The 21,280-nt window shown below is 41.7% G+C and overlaps 1 protein-coding gene across 2 annotated transcripts in view; it reads right to left on the reverse strand.

Annotated features, from left to right (window-relative positions):
- Positions 1 to 21,280, reverse strand: part of NT5C2 (5'-nucleotidase, cytosolic II) — a 79,806-nt gene that overhangs the window by 45,905 nt on the left and 12,621 nt on the right. The window contains exons 2-4 of one of the 2 annotated variants that reach the window (XM_083149257.1): positions 12,639 to 12,732; positions 12,365 to 12,442; positions 10,181 to 10,302 (exon numbers count right to left, since the gene is read on the reverse strand). In XM_083149257.1, the coding sequence (XP_083005383.1) occupies positions 10,181 to 10,302; positions 12,365 to 12,391 (149 nt within the window). In that variant the 5' untranslated portion in view covers positions 12,392 to 12,442; positions 12,639 to 12,732. The remainder of the gene's footprint in view (positions 1 to 10,180; positions 10,303 to 12,364; positions 12,443 to 12,638; positions 12,733 to 21,280) is intronic. The other variant, XM_083149258.1, reaches the window with a different exon arrangement.

Raw genomic sequence — 21,280 nt, forward strand, 5'->3', positions numbered from 1 at the left:
GACACTTGCCCAATTCATATTGGACAAACACCATAGTATATTCCAGCCGCGAGTCTAGATATTAAAGATGGGGATACTCTGAAAACGCTCCCTTACCTGAAGCTAGGAGTACATCTAGGTCACAGATCACACACTTGGAGAACACAATAAAATAATTTAGTCAGTGAAGCCACATTAATTAAAGAGCACTGGAAAGGTTTCGGTAGCAATAGGTGAGTGAGTATAAAGCATCTGCCCAGCTTCAGGTAAAGGATGGATGGTCACATTAGACCAAAGGTTCCCAAATTAAATCCTCAAAGCACTCTAACAGCCCAGGTTTTCTGTATACCGCCACAGGCGACTTATTTATTTAATAATCTGTGCTGAGCCATGGATACCCTTAAAAGGACTGGCCTGTTAAGTTGCCTTGTGGACAGAGTTTGGGAAGCTCTGCAAAAGAGGTAAGGGGCGAATGAAAGGTGCACAAGTGAAAAAGGCAATCCATCTGAAGGAGAATGTAGTACTAATAGCTATACAGTAGCTTCCCAAAATGCAACAAAAGCGACACACTGTGTGTATACAAAATATATCATTACATAATGCTATGTTTATACATAAATATAAATGACACGCAATACTAACTGAACTGTCCATTGAATTCTATCCAATATTCAATCATCTGTTGGTGAAAAATTTGGAGGAAGAGAGGCGATTCCCAGCCTTGTTTCATGCAAGTCAGAGCGGTGGTTTAAGTGCTGGAGTCGCCACAGATGGGTGGCCGGAATACCGACACACATACTATTGCAAGAATGTTGACATAGCATTTATAGCGCACATAAATGCTTTGAGCCCTAACTGTAGCCTAACACTAAAATGGACTGCCGACATTTTTCCATCACAGTATCGACATTGTGGGGTTCAAAATGTCAACAGACCATGTTGACATTCGGAAATAAACATTTAGAAAGTCGACAATTTGACTACATCCACCATAGTTCTGAGGCTTACATGCTTAGATGTTCTCTGCACCTTGTTGAATCCACACGCAAGGCACAACCAGAGGAACTTGGTAGCAAGTTATTGAGAACATGCGGAAACTTGCTGCTACTGCTGATGATGATGATAAACAACATCATCATCATCAGCTGCAAGTTTCTGCATGTTCTCAGTAACGGGACCATTGTTTATTATAGGGCTGCCTAGTGTTTAGCAAATAACAAAGACGACTGAAAGTTTTCAGAGTTTGCCTGCAGGAGCGAATGCCATCTTCAGATGGCAATGATTCCCAAAGCCCTGCTCCTTCTATGGGAAGAAGTTTCAGGGCCGTTAGGAGGGATCTGTATTGAATGCGTGTGAGTGACCTCAGATCATACATGCGTACAAGGCCAGCATGGCAGCTGTAAATAACAATGCTACGTTGGTAGCCGTGTTAGGGATCGAGGACAAGTGACTTCCGGGAATAACGATCCCTGCAATGGTGTAAAGCTGAACTGCTCCGATAATGAATATAACCCTAAACAACAAGATCTGTGGAAAATATTACTATTTAACATCTTGTTATCCATTCCCAACTCCTTGCCAACCACTGCTCAAATGCATAGGGACTGATCCGATCTTTATTGTCCAGTTGTATATAAATCAATTTGCCGCACACAAATGCTGAGCAGGACACCAGCAGTTATCTCTGTATTGTCCCCATGGATGTGCTGAAATCCTCCTGGTAAGCAACCTGCACAAATAATGGATATCACTGCCCACAGATCACTTCACTTGTGTTACGTGGGATCGTTTCTACCCGATCTCATATAACTATGTTAAAAATAGAACTTATCTCACAGAAACACGGCTGATTTTCTAACTTCTTTTCTGGACAAAAACAAAGATTAGTATCAATCCTCAGGGTAAACAAGAATGACACGGCTATCTCCCCGTAACAGGATGCGGTTGTCCTGCGAATCTTTACCATAGGATGTCCAATGCCACAAAGACTTTCAAAAGTAATTAAGCCACAATTTTAATATGTGTTTGTGTGACAGCAAAACAAATTCAAGTTTTTAAAAATTAAAAAAAATCCATGCTGCCATTCAGGTGTAGCAGATTTATACTCCTTTCACACCAAAATCCCAGGTTCAGCACGGGTAATTAAAAATGGGTAATAAGCCGTCGCTCACAGAGGCTGGACCCGTGATATCAGCTGGAGCTTGGCCTCGGACAGCGCTTAGAGATAACATCATACAGTGTGAACAGGACCTGGGCCGGTTAACCTGGATTATCCGTTCACACATGGGGTGGATTAGGGAGTTCATCGACTAGGGATATTTATTCAGGGGGACCCTGTCACACAGAGCCGCGCCCCAGTAATAACAAGGGTCACAAGCTCGGTGTGACACTTTGTTACAATGCATCTTATTCGCAAAACAGATGCACAGGCAGCTTCTGCTGATTACAATATGCAGCATGCTTATATTCTGTAAAAGCACCATTTAGTATGCAGATACAGCCGTGGCAGCAAACAGAATTTAGGCATGCTGTATATTTTAATCAGCAGCTGCTCGTGCATCCTATTCTGCATATATACTGTAATGAAAATAGGAGCATGTAAAGACGCTCTGCGCTACTGAGGTCACGTCACTGCATAGCGTAACTAGAATAGCTGTTTAATATGCCAGCAGGCTAGATGTGGGGAGGTTTGCGCAGCAGTGCGATGTCAGTTCCTAAGACTCTATGGCCCACTTATTACTTGCATTAGAAACAAGTGCGGTGCAGTTTGGTTTCAACTCTTCCAGTTTGCAGACAATGGGTCAGATGTACTAAGCTAAGTGGAGAGTGATAAATCTACCAGCTAAAGGTGGCCATACACTGCTGCAATGTCTTGCAGCAGTGTATGGCAATCCGTTTCCCCTTGAGCCACCTGGGACCTTCCTGGGCAGCACGATCGCATGCTGGGAGGGGGTCCAAGTCGGAGGTCGGATGTGCAGTCCAATGCGCGCGGGGATGGGATGTCAAACATCTGATTTGGGCCAATTTCACCCATTTTCTCAGCCCAATCAGTCTGAATCGGGTGAAATCAGGCCCAAATCGGTGTATGGGGGCCTTACCTGCTCCTGTCATTTTTCAAACCCAGCCTGTAGCATAGCAGTTAGGAGCTGATTGGCTGGTAGTTTATCACTCGCCACTTATCACTTTTTGAAGCTTAGTACATCTGTTCCAATGACAGAAGAAACACTGCAGCACTGACAGAGGGCACCTCACAGTTCTGCTGCATAGTGATGGGGGCGGATAGCTAATTCCAGGTTTCCAATATGCGATCCTCATGTTATGATTCGAGAAAGGTCCATGTGCGGTACAATAACATAGAATGGGAAAAAGGATCACTGGAACCAAAGGGCACTAGATTTATTATAAACAAGGTCATATTTGCACTTTTAATTGTTCCCCACCGTGCTGCAGTGTAGACCAGCTTTATTTATTACTTAATACAGGCATGTCCAAAGTGTGGCCCTCCAGTTGTGAAACTACAAATCCCAGCATGCCTTGAAATCGTTTTAGCATTCCTTTTTAGTAAAACTGTGGCAATGCATGATGGTACTTGTAGTTTCACAGCAGCCGGAGGGCCATAGTTTGGACATGCCTGACGTAATAGAATGCATCCTGAACAAAACAAGACCAGGAGTATAAAACTAAACAAGGTCCTTAGAGGAGGTGATCTCTTACATGTACAGTATTTGTGCCGGCAGGTGAACATAACAAGCAGTATATTGCTGGCTATTAATGACTTGGGACTCATTACACAAAGGGAAGCAATCACCTATAGCAGCCACATGACAGATACATTCCTGTAAATGGGAGGTAATTATCCGCATGAGCAAGTCAGGTGCCAGCCTATTTAGCGCAAGTTAAAAATACATTAACTGCATCCTGGAAACACCCAAATCCTGCTTTACATCAGGTCTACATTATATCAGATTTTAGGGCTTTTATTTCCTACAGAACTAGTATTGCCTGTTCTGTATGCTTGTGGTGTTCACACAGGTGCATCTAAAGCATTTACATATCAGCTCATTTACCAGCACGATGCTATAAACCAGGCATGTCCAATGTTGGCCCTCCAGATGTTGTGAAACTACACATCCCAGAATGCTTTGCCACAGTTTTGCTATTAGAGAATGCTAAAACTATTGCAAAGCATGCTGGGATGTGTAGTTTCACAACATCTGGAGGGCCAACGTTGGACATGCCTGCTATAAACCATATCGCCCGAACCATCGGCTGTCATTTGTTTCACCTGTACTAGCTATCACGTACTAAAACGCTTATTCGTTTTCATGGGTTATGGTATTATACACACCGTTATAGAGTGTATAGTATTCCTGGGTAATTGCCAGGTCAACCAGGGTAACTGCTTGTCATGAACGGGTGCCCAAAATAATCATCTGATCTGGGTCCCATTAGCACTATGTAGAGACATCTCACCGGCACTTGCAGATGATGTCATCCCTAAGTGCCAGCAGAGGAGAAGCCCTTGCAATAACCTGGGTCCAGCCTGCAGTGTGAATGGATGTCAAGCAACTGTGACACAGCCTAAAACTGGGTGTTGCCGAAATTCTGGCTGCCCTCTCCGTTAGTCCACTGTGCTCTGTAACTGGGGGGCTGAGATGGCCAGGAGTGTCCTCAGATATGGTGTTCAGTGACCTGGAATTATAGTGTAGAAGGGCTAGAGTCCTCTAGTACAGGGGTTCTCAAACTCGGTCCTCAGGACCCCACACAGTTCACGTTTGATCAGACAGCCCCACAGCTGTGCCTAGTCAGTGTGTTAGTAAACCTTCAGCCTTGTTCCCACCCATTTCTGCTGCTGCCAGTTCTCTTGCACTTTGAGGGCCCTGGACTGGCACATTTCTGCTAGCTGGGATTAGGGGATATATTACCGAAAAAGAAAACATACGATTCTGATCACTTGAGAAGTACACCCCCCAGTGTGTGGGTGGGAGATTGGGGTGTCAACAGATTTACCTCTTGTTGGATTTTGCAAGCTCTCAGTCTATTTTGAAATCAATTGTGTTTAGTTTGGTTATTAAAATCTATATCCTGTCTAACAAGTCATAAGCTAGAAACCAGTGTAACTGTAATTGCACAACACATAATAAAACTGAGTGATACATAAGTAACAGTGGAATGGTCACAATGCCAGGTAACAAGTTTCATCTACTTGTGCAAAGTTATTATATTAACATGACGGGGGGGGGGGGGGGGGGCGCACACACACACTGACTGTATGCAAAACCATTTAAGATTGTGGGGGAGATTTATCCAAGCTTGGGGGGAGATAAGGTACTAAACAATCAGCTCCTAACTGCTGTTATAGGCAGTGTTGTGACAGTTAGGAGCTGATTGGTTGGTACTTTATCACTTTCCAAGTTTTTAGAAACGTTCCCCTTGTTATCCAACAATCCATTCAGGCAATAGCTTTAGGTCATTCCTATTTCGATCACGCACCCAACAGTAGGAACAAACAAAACTGAACACACCAACAAAACCAACAGAGAACATACATCCGAGTGTGATACAATTATAATGCAACCTTCTAGCAATCCTACAGCTTTTCCCCATTTTAGATATAGTAAAAAAATATATAAGATTTATATATATATATATATATATATATATATATATATATATATATATATATATATATATATATATATATATATATATATATATATATATATATATATATATATATATATATATATATATAAAATAATAAATACTACTACATGTTGTGTATATAGAAATAGGCACATTTCAAATTATTGGAGAAAAAAAAACTTTTAAAAAAGGAGGATTGAAATGAAAGCATCCCGCACGATACCTGTGAGCTGCATCCAGGTCATTACACGCCACGTAGGCGGAGGGTGGTCCAAAAAGCTCCATGGTGGAACACGCTCAAGCTCTCAGACAGAATCCACTATCGCACCCTAAGGCTTGCCAGCTGGTCTGATGGCACTTGTAGGGACAGTCATGGCTTTAATCAAGAGAACTGGGAACACACTGTTTTGTTGACTTCATTCAAATGGTAAACGCTCTAATATCCATGATGGAGAAACAACACGTACTGGCCCAGATAGGTCAGCATGCCGGGAATGTGGGCGGAGCGTATTACTACATTACTAGTAATACGGCGGGATTACTCACACTTGCGTGACTTGTTTACATCACTCCCAACAAACTTATACCTTTGTTATACAGTATGTGTAAAAGTGTTATTAGGAGGTGATATAAGGGTATAGGAATTTGTATAATGTAACCTGTACAACACAAGGTGATCATAGAGACTATTCAGCCCGGTGATGAGCATTGCTTTCCACTCACATCTTACTCCATGTAACTGACCACACACGTTCATGCGGCAAGTCAATGGTCATCGTTCTCACAGCACCACATGTAAGTTCTAAAGCAGCCCATACATGGCCCGATGCCGGGCTGTGCATTCCTTGCTTTGAGGTGCGCGCTCCCACGGCACCTCATCGCACAGTACAAAAAGTATGTGCTTGCACATACTTTTTGTACTTAGTTCTCATCACATTGCATGCACATGCAATGCAATGTGATGTGATCTGTGCTATTTAAGCCCACAACGCACGCCCGTATCGCGCCATGTATGGGCAGCTTAAGGGATTTATTCAATATGTGCCAATATTTCCAGACAGGGGAAATGTCGGCACTCACCTCACCTATTCAATGCGGTTGTTAATGACAGCATTTGAAGGGTGTCAGATCCGACTTTTTAAAGGTCGGATCAGTTTTGTTGTAAATGGCCGCAGATTGTCAATTCATGGCCGTTTTTGCCGATCCACATACTTTGGCACTTGACAGCCGGAACACACCACGCCTACCAGTCAAGCCAATCCCATAGCTATAGTATAACTTCCAGTAAAATCCTAACTAGGGTGGAATTTGATTGAAACGGTGTTATCGAGAAACCATTGTTCTCTTTACAAAAAAATACAGAAAGGCAAAAAGTGCTGTTAGCACTCTACAAATAGCCCCTTAAAGATGATGAGTTATAGGTTTCTCTTAGCACAATAGGCAATATCTTCTTTATCGTATACCCAATATAGCAAGAGGATGGGAAACAGCATAATGAGAAGATTTCACAATCTACAATTCAACTTCTGAAGGCAAGGACCCTCAAACACACTTATGAAAGGTAAGTGAATGACGTTCACATAAAGAGGTCATGTGACATGGGGGTGGTTTGATCCTCAATTTTTAAGCCAACCTTTTGTCTTGATACTTGGCGCACATTCTCTGCAGAAAGACTTGTGTAGCATGCGGTCACTGTGGAGGGACTTTCTGAACTCCCTCTATTAGTAATGTAAGTGTAGTTGGAGCATGGTTGTGGTGTTACTCATTACAGAGGAACAGGTCCCCTCAAAACACTGATCACAGTCTGACTAGGAGTCGCCCACACTAGCAATGTGACAGGCATGTACATGACAATGTAAATCTAGTATTCAATCCATTTATATAAAAGACAACAATATGGTTGCTAAAATGCCCAATGGAAGTCAGCCGCTGGAGCCATTGAAACTGAACACAGAAACCCCCCTTCCAAATGTTCACGACATACCTGTTTCACTTGTCATCCCCATTACCTCCCACAAATACGCCCTCTCTATCAATCACACTGCACCCAAGTCCTCACTATGGAGGTTATTCTGGTTCACTCAGAAAGGCACAAACACTCTCTAATGGGCAAAACCATATGCACTGCAGGTGGGGCTGATGTATCATGTGCAGAGAGAGTTACATATGGTTTCTGTGCAGAGCAAATACTGGCTGCTTTATTTTTACACTGCAATATAGATATCAGTTTGAAGCACACCCCCCACCCAAATCTAACTCTATCTGCACAAGTCACATCAGCCCCACCTCTGCAGTGCATATGGTTTTGTCCATTAGAGAGTGATTGTGCCTTTTCCGAGTGAATCAGAATAGCCCCCTATGAGACTTGATCACAGAACAAATTGCACTGCAGGGGGGGGGGGGGGGGGGGCAGATGTAAAATGTGTAGTGAGAGTTAGATTTGCGTGTGGTGTGTTCAAACTGAAATCTGAATTGCAGTGTAAAAATAAAGCAGCCAGTAAGTACCCTGCACAGAAACAAAATAACTCACCCAAATCTAGCTCTCTCTGCACAGGTTACAAACTGCGACAAATTTGCTTTGCGATCAGGTCTGAATTAGGCCCTATGACCGCTGTTGGTAATCTAAGTTGGCGCACGCATAGTCCAAAACAAATGATAGCTCAAATGTGAATCAGAACCACAGCCAGTCAGGCAGCGTCAGCCTGTAACAGCACCATGACAACATTATTTCAAGGTGACTTGACTTTTATTCTGTAGAGTTGCGGGGGTGGGCAGTGTAGGAGTCAGTAAGGACAACACACATTGGTAATAACATTAGTGCTATAAACACATTTTAAAACTGTGCCCCTGACATTGAAATGGATATTTTGTGCTATGGACAACCAATAAAAAGTAACTTAACTCTCTATGTACAGTTTTATGTTCTCTTGTTCTGCATACTTTATGTAATTCTACAGTATTGTTCTTATTCTGTATGCATATACAACCGCACAGTACCACTTGTTTATTGTCATTTCAGTGAATATTACTCTCTATGTATATACAACAGCACAGTTCCACTTCTCTGGTTGGGTGTAATTCTCCATGTGCTCACTGACATTTCCCTGACTCTGGGCCATATTCAATGCGGATGGCAAGGGGGTTAAATGGCGGGGATCATAAAAAACCCAACGACCCCTCGCCGTTTAACCCCCGCACCAGCCGCTCACCCTATTCAATGTTCCGGGAGAACCTGAGAGGACGGCGAGGATTCCCCCAAACAGTGAGGCTCGCAGCTAATGCAGGGAGTCCGCTGCATTTAGCCGCAAGCCTCGCTGTTTTAGCGGCCGCACACGCCGTTTCCATGTCCCTGCAAAAACCCAGCAAGGTGGAAACAGCGTGTGCAGGGGGTCAGTTGAATACTGACCGTGTGAGCAGTCAGCACTGCTCGCAGTCACAGCTCGCAAAAATCATTGAATATACCCCTCTGTGTGTATATCTCAGTGTACGTTATTGGTGTGCCTGTGCAGATGTAGCCCTACTCGTTGTTGCAGTGATGGGCATACTCATCGCAGCAAGCTGCATGACATGCCGGCCTGCAATTAGTATCACACATGATGTTCATCCATAGAGTTTACTGGTGCGTGTTATAGTCACGGGAACACTTGCTGTGACAGCTACTGTATGCCCGAGGCTGCTGTATACACACACACACACACACGGTCACTTCTGTTTCTGTGTGCAATTCTAGGTGTATGTTATTATTCTGTATGTAAATACAACAGCACACTTCCAGTTCTCTTGTTTTGTAAAAAGGACTACATCCATAGTATATATACTATATATACACTAGTATATCCATAGTATATATACTATATATATATATATATATATATATATATATATATATATATATATATATATATATATATATATATATATATATATATATATATATATCACACATACATTCAGTTTTTGTGCTAATTATGAATATACGCTATCCCGATATAACGCACAGATCAGCGCATTCCGCTGCGCTCATGTGCAGATCTTGTCCTGACACTCACAGCAGCCTGACTGACAGGATGTGAGTATTTGGGGGCGAGGACAAGGAGGGTTTCAGAAAACATGGAGATGTGTCGGCCCAGTTTTGCAGGTGTGCCAATTTCTTGGCTTCTGTAGCATGATTTCACCAAGGATCCCATGTAATCTAAGGTTTACCCAGATGTCCAATGACCACATTAGGTGATCTGATGCCGCATCCTCCAGCGCATCAGAGGATCACAGAAGTCTGTAGTGGGAGTCTTTTAAATGAGGATACAGTATCTCCTGCATATACATAGCCGATTAGTGTCCACCTCTAAATGAACCCCCAGAGGTGCGAATGGGCAACCACATTACACCTCTTCTCTTGTTCTATGTTCTAGATGTATTACTCATGTCATTCGTACTGCAAGTTATTTTGTAGGTATCGCCAGTGGCTCCAACACCAGCTCCTTTAACGACCAATGAAAAAGCATTTCAAACTCTACTGTCATTTTAACTGCTGGGGTTTAAAACCGGCACCGCTCACCTGTGATAAGCCTCTCGGCGATACTTCTTCATTGCAAGGCCATCCATATTAGCAGGAAGATCTGCGGCATTCTGGAGACGATCACTCCAGGAGGTGGTCATTTTTAAGCCTGTAGCTCGGTTCTGCACAGCGAAAAACAAAATGGAATCAGAAGATGGCAGAAAACCCAAACACGAACATTTATGAATTTCAGGAGGCTTTTATTAAGATTATGGTGCACCATTGCGCAGTCATTTTAACGAGTTTTGAACAAATACTACTTGTAACATGTAGGTTATCCAAAAAGTATGAGCTATATTAAAAAAACAACAATACACTTCAATAAATGATTGGAAAAAAAGCTTATTAGTATTACGGTCCATGGTTTCCACAGAATTCTCTCACATAGGCAACATATATTATCTATGGAGAAGATCCACGTCCAAGCACTAAGCTGTTAGATGAGCTGTATAGTGTATAACATGCAACATTAGCCCAAATTGCTGGCAGCTCTTGCAAACAGAAACCGTATAGAACTTTCATTGAAGAAACTTTCTAGTAACTCTCCGCACTCGTGACTGGAGCCACCTACTATGAGGACTACTGTATATATAAGAAATGCGCCATTATCCATTTTACTCAATCAGACGGGAATGATCGTTACACAGAGCTGCGCTACGCTGCACAAAAATAAAAACTTTACAATTATAGAATTTGCAGAAACTGATCACTATGCAAATATGCAATTTATTGTATTGTTTCATTGTACACATTGTAATTAATGTGATTTTATAAATAACATTTTGCATTTCAGAACTAAAAAGAAGCCTATTTTACTTATTTTGTGCTGGGAACTATTTTCTATTTTTCCATATAACTTCACTGGGAAAAACCAACGGGAAAGCTTTAGAAGACGGATGCATCTGTTGAAATGGAAAACTAAAAATGAACAGGAGTGCAGTGAGTGCCTGGGGAGTCCTGCAACACTTGCAGGGGTGCCCCGGGTTGGTGGTCCAGGACCATTTAAAATAATTTATGGTCAATGTGATAGGCAAAACCAGGGTTCCAAATAGAAACAAATCCTGTTCCTCGCCATAAAACCGAATTTAAAGGCGACATATAAAACACAATTCGCTTAATTTAATTATTTTTTTTATTTGAAATTTCCCAATAAGAAACTCTTGGCCAGATACACTACAAGGATATGTCTCACCATGAAGTCGGATGGAATTTCCCTTGAACTCCCCCTGGACCTTCCCGGGAGTGATTCCATCCGATTTGGTACTTTGGTGTAATTTTTCCATAACATATATCTCATGCGATTGACCAAGCCGAGATAAATTGCATGCAATATATCTTATGGTATACAATTGTACCATAAGATATATCTGATGGGCTGGATTAGGGGCTAGGGGGACTGGAAACGTTAGTCAAACTTCCGGGGATGCGCAAAAAGCACTTATTTTCCCATCCAATTCCGATAAATCACTGGTGCGGTATGACTGCTCTAGGGGCTCCTATCTGACGCTCAAGGGACTGCGCACTGGATCAGATGGAAAACACAAACGATTTGACACTTTTCAAACTATATAATCGGGCCGAAACATCGAAATTGAAAACAATTCAGAGTCAGACATATCGTTGTAGTGTATGGGAACCTTTATAGATCAGAAATAAGAATGTATAGGGGGGGTGGGGCACTTACTATGCAGAAAAGCTTATGCAACTCCTTCCTTAAATACAATAATGGACTGCGCAGGGAACCAGTTTTCTGCGACAATTATCTTTATGGCACAAAAACATTCCCGTAAAAAGTGTTTTGCAAATATTAGACTTTGTCCCTACAATCGCACAAGTCTCTCGTACAAAAATAAAAAAAAGTCACATCTCAAAACCCCCACCTCTGATTCTACACGATTTTGGGGAAAAAGACATAACTGAAATGTTACTGCATTAGTTACGCATGAGGAAGCTTAGAGAGAGGCCCACAAACCAAACACTCATAAATAACACAGAGACATTTCCTACCAGACTGGGCAAGCAGTCAATGAGAATCGACTCAAGAGCTGTAATGTGAGGCCTCTTCCTCCATTCACAATCTATTTTTGTTATGGTCCTTAATAAATAGGTGCGCACATCAGGAAGGGTATCTGCAGGTAGAACCCACAGTGCCGAACGGCGAGAACACAAATCATTTACACTCACTGGGTAGCCGTGTCTCATCATCCTCATAATCCAGCTGCCAATGTTGTTGTTGGGAACGCCGCAGCTCTTTATTACTGTCTATTTATGAAGATAAAGGACACCTGTCATTCTACAGCTGGCATCAACCTTGCAAGTGATAAGTTTCAATTACAAGCTGGCAAGGGGAGGTGCGGGGCATTTAAAATAGAAGTGCTGGTAAGTGTATTAATATTTCATTAAAATAGAAGCGGTGTTAATAGCTTGGATGAGCACATAGGAAAAAAAAACCTGTCACCTATACTGCTGTTAACTTTTTGCCTCTTCTAAGCAAACAGTCAGTGTCTGCAATCCTCTGGTTGAAGAGGGGGGAGAGAGAAAGAAAACAAGGGCTGGAGGAAACAAAAAATGCATTAATGATGAAACAACAGCACAGACGTATCCAGTGATGTCATGTGAAGCAGCCCAAACAAGAACTAATGTATTCTAGGTATTACTACAATGGTATTTCTGGATTCTTTTTTCCGTCTCCATTGTGGTTAAAATAATAAATAATAATTGAGGACATTTTCTAAATAGATCACTTTGAAAATGCCCCTACATGATAGCCTAGGCCTAGTAAAAGCAATGTGCAGCGCCACATGTCGCTATCACCCGGCGATTAATATCCAGCATGCTAGATAAATCTAGTACACAGAGCCAGTGTTCTCACCGGAGAACACTGGCCCTGACAGATCGCTCAGTGCCACATCGATACGCAACTTGCTGAGCGTTCTGAGTGATCGAGCATCGCTAAGAATGCTCTAGCACATCTCCTCGTGTGTATGCCCCATTGGTCTTACACGTCTCAGTCGCATGTACCAAATGAACCCAGATAAACGCACTTTCGCCAACAAATGAGTTGCAGTATATGAAATAAGTGCTATGCAAACAATGCTAGTGGAATAGCCGCCAACTACTGTATAGCTCACCTCTGACTTGGTAAACTGGACCGTTTTGGTTGGAAACCAACATATGAGTAGATTGGGTTACAGGAGAACTTGTGGTACATATTACCTTCTCATTACTTTTAATGGCAGGAATACATTCCTAATATTGACATTTCATTCAGTGTTATGTTATTGCTTTGTCAGAGAACATCTACCCACATCCTGCTCTTCATAAGCACTTGGTTTCCCTCATATTCATTTCACCACAAAACAAAGGTAGGTGGTGGAGGGTTCTATGCTGTATATTTGGTCTATGGCAGAAAGCCGGTATTCTGATATTCATTCCAGGATGGAATCAGGCAGTAAAAGGGTTATAAGGCATAACTGTAAAAGTCACTTCCCGAATCTTTAAAAAACAGACATTAAAATGAATATTTGTTATACAATTCCTTCTAGGGTCTGCGTAGACAAAGCTATTTATTTTTATATAGGGTTTTCTTTCCTTTTGTATTACTATGTGGAGACCCTGTTCACAGACTGTGACTAATACCCCGTTCTCACTGCCGCAAAAACCCGGGTTTTTCCCGGGGCAAGCTGAAAATTCCCGTGTCCTGTCTCAGTGTGAAAGGGTCTTTGTGAAATTCCAGGGTGTTATGCCCCTGCAATTACACCCGGGTTTTTTGCAGAGTTTTTCCTGGGTAATACACGGGTGTATGGCAGTGTGAACAGCACAGACCCAGGTTTTTCACACAAAAACGAGCTTGGGGGATGTAATCATGTGATATGTGACATCATCTTTAGCCAGCCAATAAAAGCTGCTTTTAAACAGCCTATCACAGCAATTTGTACAAATTTCCCAACATCCAATCAAAGCTGCTATAACATTCCACACACTTGTTGGAAGGCAGACCATGGAGAGCAGTGTGAAAGGGGCAGACCTGGGAAATTCCCGGGTCTGAGGTGCAGTGTGAAGGGGGTCTGTTGAGCTGACAAGCTCTGTGCCCCCCAAAAATCCAGCAAGAAAAACCTGGGATTTTGCAGGGGTGGCAATGAGAACATGGTATAAGTGGTGCCATGCACAGTGTATGGATCATTGGATAGACAGCAACTAAGTCGACAAGCATTAGGTCGACACGCAGGAAGATCGACATGACTGAAAGTCAACATGGGTTAGGTCGATAGGGTCATTAGGTAGACACAAGCATTAGGTTGACATGGGGAAGGTCGACAGTCCAACGGCTGAAATTGAGTTTTGCATCTTTTTTGTCCCAGATGTCAACACAGTCAACATTGACACTAAAACATAGCACCGTGTCCCCTTGCATGGTTCGCTACGCTCGGCTATTCTATTCTCCTGCCACGTCATTGTGGATGGTACGACATGAAATACCCTCTGTCAACACATGTCGTTTCCAAACAAAACTATGAAAACCCCCATGTTGACCTTTTCATTGTTGACCTTCCCCATGTCGACCTAACGCTTGTCAACTTAGTGACCGTATCCCCATGCACCTCCCTGACGTTCACAAACTATGCATCTTTGTCACATGACTAAGGCAGCAACATTTCATTGCACGGGTTCCCTGAACTCTGGTGCTTTCATTGCCTGCAGCTGCTGTGCACATTTCAGATATTAACCTTTGCAAAAAGACAAAAGATGGAGGGCAAATATGCTGCGCATCGCTGTAGCAATTCCTTTGCATAAAATTACTAATACTAGTTCCTAGTCTGCTACAAGTGACAGTGGATGTGGCTAAAAAATGCAAAAAAAGTCACCAAATTTAGGAAAATGTATGAAAGTCCAGGAATGGAGGCCAACTGTAAATTGGGAATTAAATTGGAAGCAAGGTTTAAAAAGGTAAAAATAAAATAAAAAAACTTTGCTTATCATGTGCTCAATTTTATAATCCTGCGGGTATTGGGTGCTGAAAGCAGAATGGAGTGTAAAAATAATTAAATACTCACCTGTCCGATGCTTTCAGCAGTTCCCCTCCCCTCTTCCAACTGGGGAGGGGGCTGCTGGGAATCCGGGGAGCTGATGGCTCTTTACAAATACATTGTGAATTTTATAGCAAATTTAAAGCAATGGTGGGAAGACAGAAATACCAAACCCTAATAATAATCACATTTCTTCTGTTATGTATTTTCTTTTATTATCTATTGTCAATTTGGTCAGCTATTTAAACATTTTACCAACTCCAGGGGAGGGCGGGATTATGGGATTAGAAGGTCCGATAGGCTTTCTGGTCTCATATCATTTCATTTTCTGTATTATGTACCATTTACATTGCAACTGCCAGAAACAGAATATACTGTAGCTGCCCGAAGGCACAGCTATTCTGCATAAAACATTACTGGATAACCCCGAGGCTACAAGAAGACCACCTGAGGCTCTGATGAATGAAAGCCAAGTGACCCGATAATATGGTCTGTGGCGCAGCGAATTGAATGATGCCTCTTTAGCACTGATGACCTCATAAAAAGGTTCTCACAACTGTAATACAGGTTGAGTATCCCGTATCCGAGTATCCGTTATCCGAATTATTCCGAAAACCATACATTCCAGAAAGTGAAAAAAAAATATTTTTTTTGCTAAAAACTCACTGGGGACATTTGTAACAGCATCACTGGGGACATGATATGTAACTGGCACTATATATGTGCAAGACAATGATTGCTTGGCATTCAAATTCAGTGCTGAGATAGTACACAAATTTTGTTTCATGTTTTGAAACCTTGTTTTTTGAACAAATAAAATATATTTGTGTGTATTTTATGTGGTAATAAAATATATTTGTGTGTATTTTATGTGTTTATACAGCAAACATGCAAGATACTTCAAAATACATAATTGAAATATTAAAATATTCCAAAATACGGAATAATCCGTTATCCAAAATTCTCCTGGTCCCGAGCATTTTGGATACGGGATACTCAACCTGTATGTTCATCATGAAAGAAAAAAGGAATGTGTTTGTAGCCAATTTAATTACATCCTAACTAGAACACTACAAAGGCCAAAAATAAATCCATAATCTTTTGCTAAAGTTCTTAATCTTTGTGCATAGGAGGATGATTTGCTACATTCTTTCCCTACTTGGAAATGTATTTAGATTAACTACTTCATGTTCATACAGTCGGGGAACGGGCAAAAGTTCATAACCTACAATAACGGGGCATTTACAAAAACAGAAGCCCAATTGTCATTGCTTTCTTGCGACATAGCCTATACAATACGTACTATCATCCAGGCATAACATCATGCAAGAGGATCACAACAGATAGGATTTATCAGAAACTCGAAAGTAAATCACCAGTGGAAAATATATGGCGAGGCACATTGAGACTGATTATAAGCTTCGGAATGCAGGCATATGTGCAATGTAAACCCCAGTGTGTTCGGAGATGATTTCACATGAGAAATCATGCTGACTTGCTTCGATTTACAAGCCTCTACTGCTTAAGCCTCTGAAATGACTTGATGCAGAGCTTTGTATGAAGTTTGGGGTACTGTACTGCCTACAGCCACAGACTTGATCACTGTAGCTAATGGGAACAGCCACTTTACACACAATGCACAGAGAAGTTGCTAGTGAACCAAATGACCTGTAAATAGGTTATTATGGCATACAGGGAGGCATTGCCAGCACATAAAGGGATTTAAAAAAGAACAGATGATGACATGTAGTGGTATGGATTTTTCAACTGTAATTGGAAGTGCACAGATTACAGTTGGTACAAAACACAGCTGCCAGGCTGCTAACCAACCAGCCAGCCCCGTTCTAGCCACATAACTTCCATTCTCTACTCTCTTCACTGGCTGCCCATACAACGGTGAATCATTTTTAAGATGAACTTACTGAGTTTCAAACCCTACATGCCCAAGGCCCAAGGTACCTGAAGCAGCCTCTGATTCCTTACTGTCCCACCCGATTACTGCGATCTGTAGATGAAGGACTCTAAGGTACAGTACCTAGGATCTCCCATAATTCATCTGGGGGTCGAGCTTTTAGCCATGTGGCTCCAACTCTATGGAACTCAGGGGTAGATTTATTAAGCTCAAAGTGAAAAGTGTCTCTTTATCACCGGCCAATCAGCCCCTACCTGTCATTTTTCAAAACAAGCCTGTAACTTCACAGTTAGGAGCTAATTGGCCGGTGATAAAGTACCAGCCACATTATCACTTCACCGAGCTTAATAAATCTGCCCCTCACTACCCCACACAGTTTAAGGCCCCCACTCTAGAATGCTTCAAAAACAGACTCAAGTCCTGTTTACTCAAGCATTTCCTTCATTCCCTTACTTATGGTTTATAAAAAAAACTTTTCTGTACGTCAGTGTTCCTGTACTGTATTACATTCATTCTATCTGTTAAGCACCTTGAGTCCTATTGGAGAAAGAGCGCTATATTAATAACATTATTACTGTATATAAATATTGGTAAACTTATAGACCCTAGGTTTTCAGTCTGCATTATATACTTGTGTGTAAAGATGGCCATCCATCTACAGATCGATTGTCAGATTGGGCTGGTTGGAACAAAAATCTGGTAATGGATTAGTGACAGTTTTTGCCCGTTTTCCAGCATTTCAAAGCAAATGGTCAACTTACCAGGTTTTTGTTCCAACCAGCCAGATCTGACAATCAATCTGTAGATGTATGGACAGCTTTAGTCTGTATCTTAATGCTACATCTTGTGGGAGAGGAATTACCTAACACAGAACTGCCACATTTACTGGGCATCTGAACATAATGACATAATCTAGACTAGTTTGCGCCTTCCAAGGCAAAGGCTACATAGCAGATCAGCTGTCAATCACCACATTATTAGACTCCGCTGCAAAGTCACCTAGTAGAATGCTTTGTTCTAAAGCACGTACGTTCAGGATTGCTAAAGAAATGATCTTATGCCCAAAACAATGAGTTATTACAACCTGCAGACATCATATTCAAGTGAATATGTTAAAGGTTTCTTGACAGGTAATTTGGAGAAAAAAAAGCTTCTTGACATTCAGGAACTACAGTATACAGTATGTTAGTGTTAAATATATGCACAAATTGTCACCAACACTGACAATTCAGCAAATTGTACTGACTAGGCAGGTACAATATAAAGCATTGTAGAAAGTGAGTGCAACTTTAATGCCTATGCTATTAGAAAATATTACATTGTATGGACTGGTGCATTAGACACAACTTCCAGGACAACTGACAAGAAAAATCACCCAGTCGCCCAATTAGCGCTAAACAGTGTGCAATGTTGTAAAACATAAGACACCGTCATTTTGTAAATTGTATCAAGGAAATACATTAGTTGTAGGAATGACCATAGATGATTAGAAATAATCCAGATGGTTTTCCACCATCGAAGTCCAGCTTAAACGTATAGTTTCATTTTTGCTTTATCCCCATGGGGCCGGTGCACGGAGTATAGCTCCGCCCCCGAAACCCGCAAAGCCCTGCCCCCGCATTTCGATTCCCCCACAACGAGATCAATCAAAGAAAATGGATGACCATCGATATGTAAAAACATTGATGGACATCCATTGTGAATAGTTACACACTATCGATGGCCAGTTACACTTTTGCCATCGACGGCAAAGGCAACGATGGCCATCCCTAATTAGTTGTCCCAAATGACTGACAAATAACACCACCAGGTGGGCATATATAAAAAGTTTACAACGTCATTTGGCATTCATCACTCGGGGAGAATATGCACATGTGAGACATAGGCTTGCCACCGCTTTTTCCTGCTGCTTAGCTCTGACTGTTTTAAGGATAGTGATTGGTTGGAAAAGAATAACGGGAGAGATTGGTGGTGAACATAATTGGTTAGACATGTTGGCAGTGGTAAATACATTTAGAAGAAAGGGGAAAAGTAGTTAATGTGTAATATATATATATATATATATATATATATATATATATATTCGATTACAGCTAAAATTGACTGCAGCAAAACTGTGGAAAAGCATGCTGGGATGCGTAGTTCCCCTTCCGCTGGTGTACTGGTGGTTGCCTTACCCTACCATAAAACAGGCAGAGAAATAGAGGGATATAGAACAACTTGCTCTTAAGGGAGAACATTTTGGCAGACCAACAAGACATCTTACACAACTGGGAGGCCTCAAATAGGTTAAGCCTAACATTTCTCAGCCAAATACACTTGACTGCCATAAAATAAAGCATACAAAGCATATATTGTACTGTTTTCGGTACTTCTTTACTTTTACGGCGCCACTCTAGATAGGACAGATAGGATACTAGATAGGATACGATTTGTATGCGATTTGACATAAGATATCGCATAAGATATAGGATAAGATTTACTATCCATTTCATTACCCCACTATCCACTAGGGCGTGGAGTTGATTTTATATAGCGTGGCGAGCGCAGCGCGCCACCGAGCCCGAAGCGTGGCGAGCGGACACGGATGTTGTTTGAAAGCAAGTCCCCAATATCGCATGCCATTTGCATGCAATTCCATAAAATACATTCCGTGTCCGCTCGCCACTCTTCGGGCTCGGTGGCTCGCTGCGCTCGCCACGCTATATAAAATCAACTCCACGCCCTAGTGGATAGTGGGGTAATGAAATGGATAGTAAATCTTATCCTATATCTTATGCGATATCTTATGTCAAATCGCATACAAATCGTATCCTATCTAGTATCCTATCTGTCCTATCTAGTGGCGCCGTGAAAGTAAAGAAGTACCCTGTTTTCAATAACAGTTTGTATCCTAGCGTTTAATGTCCCTTTACAGAATATGAAAGTGTAAAGAAATTGCATTGTTTTCAAACAAAGGTTAAGAATACAATGACAGATAAAGAGTGAAATCACCCTCATCATTCCCACATTTATCAATACCCATAGAAAACTTCACTGGTCTCACTGTGAACACAGGTAAGAAGTCTCTTTGCAAGGGACATGTACAAAGTTGTCATGGACTAGGCGTAGTATGTGCCCTTTCTATGATAAATCAACCTAAATCCGTGTCCCTACAGCATGTTTGCCACATTCCTGTATTAACACTCAATAAACCTAACGACTTCCCTTTGATTGGCAGGTGGAATTACATTATAGTGAGGCAGGCCGTGGAGGTTCTAGCTTGGTTGATGCTTTCCAGCACTACATTTCAGCGCTGTGAAATGTGACATTTGCTAATGCCAAGTCCAATTAACATGTCTCCATTACAAGAGCAAAGTCAGGTCATCAGTATTTTTCCTCTATAATAATGCTAAGCAATGGCTAATGACCCTAGCTTTGTGTGCGGGGGGATAACTCTACACCTCTCCTAGAACATGCAGCATTCACAGGCCAGCCTTTCTATTTTTGATCGTAGCGCGTAATGATAGACAATATACACAGTTGGCGCCATATAACTGCCCAATGGAATGTAATGGGCCTGATGCAGGAATGAATGCAAGTCCGCAGTAACAGAACAGTGCACATAATAACTAAATGCAAATATTTCACCCGATCCAGAGTTGCATGCATCTCAGGCAGCGATTGGACCATCTCTATCGATAGAGTAAGCTTGGTTCCTAGCTGTCAGCACATCTGTGCACTCTTGCACCAGCCCTAACCTAAGTACAAAAGATATGTCCAGGCGTAATTATGGATATGCACAATTCTGCATAGCCACTATCCCGCCCATGCACATTCATTATACTATGTGCAAATACACCTCCTGCTTACAAGTAACGCATTGCAATGACTATCACCCACCCTTATTATTATTATTATAATTTTATTTATAAGGCGTCACAAGTGTTTCGCAGCGCCGTACAAAGGAACAATACAGGGAGACAAAACTTGGCATAACATTGAATAAATAACAAAAATACAGTACAAATAAAGAGCACCACAGTTCAATACACCTTACAGCTTAAATGTAAGTAGTGAGGACCAAATCAACATACAACTAGAGGCTTGAGGCCAATGATGGAGATGAGTATGAAGATGGTCACTGAGTGTTGGAGTAAAGGAGAGCTGTGAGTGACATGT

Source organism: Crinia signifera, chromosome 6 (genome assembly GCF_055691185.1).
Source record: "Crinia signifera chromosome 6, ASM5569118v1, whole genome shotgun sequence".
Classification (NCBI taxonomy): Eukaryota; Metazoa; Chordata; class Amphibia; order Anura; family Myobatrachidae; genus Crinia; species Crinia signifera.